Source organism: Microtus ochrogaster, chromosome X (genome assembly GCF_000317375.1).
Source record: "Microtus ochrogaster isolate Prairie Vole_2 chromosome X, MicOch1.0, whole genome shotgun sequence".
NCBI lineage: Eukaryota > Metazoa > Chordata > Mammalia > Rodentia > Cricetidae > Microtus > Microtus ochrogaster.
Genome location: NC_022026.1, coordinates 935,781 through 941,780, shown reverse-complemented (window position 1 = coordinate 941,780; position 6,000 = coordinate 935,781). Strand labels below are relative to the sequence as shown.

General features: G+C 38.2%; 1 protein-coding gene across 5 annotated transcripts in view; it reads right to left on the bottom strand.

Annotated features, from left to right (window-relative positions):
- Positions 1-3,321: 3,321 nt before the first annotated feature.
- The window catches only part of Smarca1 (SWI/SNF related, matrix associated, actin dependent regulator of chromatin, subfamily a, member 1), a 92,044-nt gene continuing 89,365 nt past the window's right edge, over positions 3,322-6,000 (bottom strand). For 3 of the 5 annotated variants that reach the window (XM_005358411.3, XM_005358410.3, XM_005358412.3), the window contains 2 exons: positions 5,103-5,213; positions 3,889-4,035 (listed from right to left, as the gene is read on the bottom strand). In XM_005358411.3, the coding sequence (XP_005358468.1) occupies positions 3,964-4,035; positions 5,103-5,213 (183 nt within the window). In that variant the 3' untranslated portion in view covers positions 3,889-3,963. Of the gene's footprint in view, positions 4,105-5,102; positions 5,214-6,000 lie in introns of all 5 variants that reach the window. The other 2 variants (XM_026784798.1, XM_026784799.1) reach the window with 2 other exon arrangements.

Genomic DNA, 6,000 nt, shown 5'->3' with positions numbered 1-6,000 from the left:
TGTATAGAACCTTGAGAATATAAGCAACCCAACACAGATAGGAAGGCTCTTTTCTGGGGTGGTAGCTATGATTGCTTTTCTTTCCAAAACAACAAATTCTTGACTTTTGCCTTAGAGGAAATGCTCAGCTACTCATCCTGTTTCGGTATTGAGTTCCAGACTGACTCTCTCCTAAGCCCCCTTATGATAAAGACTAACTCAGTAGAGTTTTGAACTAAGGTTTGGGGCTAACGTCCCACTGAATATAAAATATATGTGCTTCTTGAGTCACCCTTTGGGCACGTGCATCCTGTGTGGAATACAAATAGATTGTAGTTCTCAAGCAGGACTCAGATATTCCCTGGTTGTCACCATGATTTGTCCCTTAACAGCATCTGGGTCTTATAGGAAATATGGATAGCAAGGTTTAAAACTGATTTTAAAATTTAGGCTGGATCTGACTATAATAGCCTAAATAATTTTCCCAACAGAAAAGCAAATGATTGATCCAACAGACCAAGAGATGAAAAAAAGTCAGGTGTCAAAAAAGAATTTTGTACTGCGTATACACCGTATGACAATAAGAAAGGCCAAGACCTGGCCCAATTATCTTAATGAACCACTGGCCTGGACACGAGCTTTGGCCTTACCAAATCGTTGGATATATTGTACCCTGTGCCTACTAAGTTCCAATATTATATCTATTTGGTAAAATGAGAAATTTTTGTCAATGAAGAGAAATTAGCACCAATAAGTTGTACCAGTCCCAATATAGTCATACCACCTACTAACTTTTCTCGGAGTGCGGTGCTTCTAAGAACAGATCTGTGATTTGGTATCTGGGCATTACTTTCCTTACCCTTAAACATCTTCCACCCTTGCATGAATTTGCTCAGGCCAAAGAAGAGCTATGCATGTAAGAAGTCTTGCTGTGAATCTTCTCAGAAGCAGAGCCTAAGACAGCAATTCTAATACAAGCAAATGTGTGGAAGAACCGATTCCAGGGCCAGCTGTTGTGGCACACGTGGTGTATAATCCTAGCAGGAGGGACACTGGAAGAGTAGGGACACAAGTCGGAGGAAAGCCTGAGCTCCATAAATAAACCCAATAAAAAAGGAAGGGGGAATATGAACAAGTAAAAGAAAGAGTGGACCTGAGAAAACATACATTGAGGACTAGCAAAGTGATAAGGGCTATAAACAAAGAGAAATCTGGCAGCAGTTCGAGGGTTTCTGGAGTGGATAAAACCACCTGGAGAGAACGTCACGTGGATTTAAGTGTCAATCACAGGCCTGGACACGGGGCAGGGAATCTTAACTTCTACTAAGAGAAGGAACAATGAGGTCACAAAAACAAACCTTCGATGAAATTTGGGGGAAATGGCATTTTATTTTGGTGATAGTGGGTAATTTCACCAGCTGAATAGAGGGTTTTCAAACTAAAACATATATTATAGCAAGCAACATAGCTACAAATATTCTACTCAGTAAACTGCCTTTCACAGAGAGTCTCAAAGGATAAATTTTTGTGGACATTTTTCATTGAAAAAATTATGTAATCAGACTGTGCACCGAATCGTGTGGAGGAGAGGGTGATGGCATTGCACCGTCATTTGAGTCTAAGGAAATTAAGGCCCAAGATTAAGAGGGCTACTTTATAAGGGATTCTATAGAATCCTTACTCTTACTGGCAGACCTAATCACCCCTTATCTTCCATACAGATTGAATACAGGTCGAGCGAAGGAGACTCCTCAGAGTCCCGTTTCTTTACCCCTTTCCCTGTTGTGTACTTTCCAAACAAAGAGTCAAGTCGGGTGGTGTTTCAGTGCCATCAATTAGAGTGACAGTACCAGAGAGCCGAGTGCAGTCTTTATAGGCTTCAGAATCCCAGACAAATATGAGGCCTTTTGTTCTTCTTCCTCTGGCCTCCAAGCAGCTGCTGTGAGAAACTGTCTATCCTTTTCTCTCTCTGCAACATGGTAGCCAGCTCTAGGGATACGCTCCCATCATTCTAGATCCCTTGTTTGAAATGTTATTTCTTTCCTGGAATTTTGACATCTTCTACGCCAGTTAAATTTCTCTGTAAAAACTGGACAACCAAAAAGGGTCTCACAGTTAGACTTGGGGCATTTTGTATCCCTCAATGTGGCATGATCACTGCCTAGGCGGTCTTCTTAGAAGACTAAATTCAGGAATGCCATTGCCTATCTTTACATACAAAAGACATGTTCCAACATCTGCTGTGTGTGTGTTTTCAGATCTTACATAAAACCATTCCACAAGTTTCTAAGAATTACATCTCAAGACTTTATTGACAGTCTTCGAGAACTGAATGGCACAATTCTTTGGCCTAAGAAAGAACCTTAAGAGTCATGCTATGCATCAAGGAAATAGCCTCATGAAAAGCTTGAAGAACTTACCTGCAAATTCTCTCCCTTAGGGCAGACACATACAACTCAGCCATTAGCCACTTGTGGTTAACAGAGAAAAGATAAGAAATAAAGACGTAAATGTCCAACTGTGCACGGTCCCGCCCTTCATCTTCACCCTCCCAGAACAAAACAAGGGTTTTTCTAGTTTCTTCTGGGTATCATTTTCTCCAGGTCCAGTGACTGATGGGAGCTTTTCGACTCATTTGAGTGGAAAATCCCAAAATCTGATCTGAAGCTTAATTGCTCTGGGTTGCAATTTGGGGGTCATTGCACAAGTTAGTGAAGGCAGTAATGAAGGACATTCCATTTGTTCCCTTACATTCGCTTATTCTCTTGGAAATACACAGGGCCCTGTGGCTAGTTGGGGGACAGTGTAATTTAAGTAGGTATGATGTGTCACTTCTGGGCTGAAACAGTAAAGAGACTGTATGAAATGCTCCATTCTCTTATCCTTCTACTACAGCCCTGGGCAGTTAAACTAGAAAACAGTAGAACTTCAGTCAGTGTAGACTCTTGAGTGACTCTGTGGAAACTATCCCCTCCCACCCTACTTTTCCGACCTGGATGGGATTTAAGTGTGAGCCAGAAACAAATTGTTGGTGTTCAAAAGCCCTGACGCTCTGAGGTTGCTACCTGAGCTTAACTGCATTCCTAATGAGAACAGCTGCCCTTCTGCAATGCTCAACCCTCATTTCACCATCTTCTAATTTATTTGTTACTGAATCTAAATGGTACAACCAGAGTCCTCCGTGTTGGCTCCATGGAACAGAAGACCATGTACAAATCAGCAGGCAAAGTTTAAGCTTTCAACCAAAACACATACTAGTAAGTAGTACAATTCAGTAAATACAATTGCTTTCTATTGCACAAAAAAACAGGAAATAATTACATTTCTTATAGACATTTCTTTATTATATTTTCCCACTTGAATATTTAGAGAATAATTTAAATGTAACGCATACTGACAGCAAGCACAGTATCAAATATTAGGCTTTTTTAATATTTTTCTTTTTTCTCCCTTTATTTCTTTAGGAAAAAAATATTTAGATGACCTCAAAGACACAATTATTATGATAATCACAGTGTGCAGTAACACATACAAGCCCAGACTCAATAGAAAAGAAAGCAACAAAGAAGTGAAAAAGTCTTTCTCCTCAAATCATTTTAATTATTTTTTCACAGCCATATAAATTTCAAGTCTGAAACAACAATAATACAGCTATAGAATCTAGGTTCTCTTTCAAAGCAGTGGCATAGAAAACATAGAAAAGCTAAAACCTCAGCACGAGCATCCACAAACCAAGGACTGAGAGGGATTTGATGAAGACATGAAATGCGCAAAATACAGTACACAAAATACTAGAATGCATCAAATAGAAAGCTACACATTTCAGGTAGAAAGTATTGGGAAATATATAAAATACGCAAGAAATCAAAACCAAAGAGATTTTTTTTCCTTAGAGTACCGTGAATACACTGGAACTGGCAATTAGCATTTGAAGATGGGAACAAGAAAATAGCAGTTTCCCATTTAAAACTTTATTTCTAGGCTTTAGGATTTCACCTTCTTGCCATCCTTCTTTCCAGAGCTCTCAGTAGCTGACTCTGCTTTTCTTTTCTGTGACTAAAATGGAAACAGATTTAATGTTCTGCTCCAATATGCACACTTTTAAATGGCCCAACAATGTTAAATCTAGGATGTAAATGCATTAAAAAAAAATTTTTAAGATGTATATTCACTTCAGTGTTACACTCACAGTTAATGTTCTATATAGCCCAACAAACTATATAACCCAATGTAAAATAACTTTAAAGGTGTTTCTTTTTATGAAAAGACATAAAATATCCATCAAAAATAGTCATCAAGTATCTACTTACACATGGCTTATAAATGTACTCTTAAAGAACTACCTAATATTAAACTTTCTGGGGAATTTTTTTTTATTTAAGATAGATGTTAACACACCATATTTCATATCTTCTATGGTGCACATTTCTTTCCCCTTTGAGCATCTCTGACATCAGGATGTATCTTACAATTGATAACAGATGATACTTGGCATCAAATCTCTCAGTGGCACAAAAAATGCTGTGTCTCACCACAGAAAGCATCTTAGATTTAATAAAATATGGTGGTCTACTTAACATACTCAAACAGGATGATCTTCTAAAGAACATTTGAATCATAGATATACACAGCAACCAGACAGGATTAAAATCACATTTTTAGCCAACACTTAACTTCTTGTCAAAAAAAAAAGAGCTTTCTTGTCTGCTCAGGGTTCTCATTTGCACACACAGTTCCACAAAGATCAAATGACTTATTTGATTGACTCAGAACTCCAGGTTTCAATCTCCACACCACCCCATCTCAACTCTAAACTTGCCCTACTCCCACGGCGACCTAGTCTCAATTCGTAGGATCTCATTTGCAGTATGCTTCTGCTTAGATTTGTGAGGGATTTCTTAAATACTGAGTCTTGTAACAGGGAAGCTCCTAACCACATGTTCTTCAAACAAAAAGGGAGGATATTTGTGGTGTGATTCTTCTTCTCTCTAAAACCAATTAGCATTTCATAAAACCCAGCTTGGTAACAGACATCATGATGGCATTAAACATTGTATAAACATTTGTAAAGGTGTAAAAAAGTGAAATCTACCTAAAAGTTAGGAAAATGCTGAAAATTTTACCATTGGAGTTTTAGTGGCCCGTTTCTTCTTTTCTGCTCTCTCTCTTTCCTCAATTTCCATATTTTCTTTTTCAATCAATGAAATCAAAGTGTTACAGCGTCTCTGGAATTCCTAAATGAAACAACGAAGAACTTAATTCCTAAAACTGATTCAATCCTTTAAGATACTTCTTTAACTGCATCATTTCTGTAGAAGAGAATTTCCAAAATTTGTATTTTTTTCTCCCTCCCTCCCCCTACCAAATGAGTATTCTTTAGAATACCATTTGTATAATGTATTAGGAAGAGAAAGAGCTAAGTGTCATTCAATGGGTGATGGGTTAAACAAGCTGCTCCATTATACCATGGAACATTACTCAACAATAAAAGCGAAGGAACTATTGATATACAAAACACCATGGAGTGCAGAGAATTATTCTGAGTAAAAAGCCCAATCACAAAGGTTATGTCTAATGTGTTTCCACTTCTATAATATGTTTTCGAAGCAGGATGCTAGACTGAAAGTCACTATGTAGCCAAACAGGCTTTAAATGTGCAGCAATTTTTCTGTCTGCCTCTCCCAATTTCTAGGAGAACAGGCATATGACACCCTGCCCGGCTATATAAGCACAGAATTAGAGACATGGAGAACAGATCAATGGTTGCCAGATGCTGAGGAGAATAGCTAGAGAGAGTACAAGTGACTCTTGTGGAAATGATGGTTCCCCAAATCTGCAAATGGTAACACTACGTCACACACACACACACACACACACACACACACAAAATGCCTGTACAAATGATAATACAACAAGTTCTGTGGAATATACTGACATGAATTTTCAAATTGCAACATTATACTATAGCTACTCAAGTTATTACCACTGGGGGAATCTGTGTGAAGGGTGAATTTCATCTCC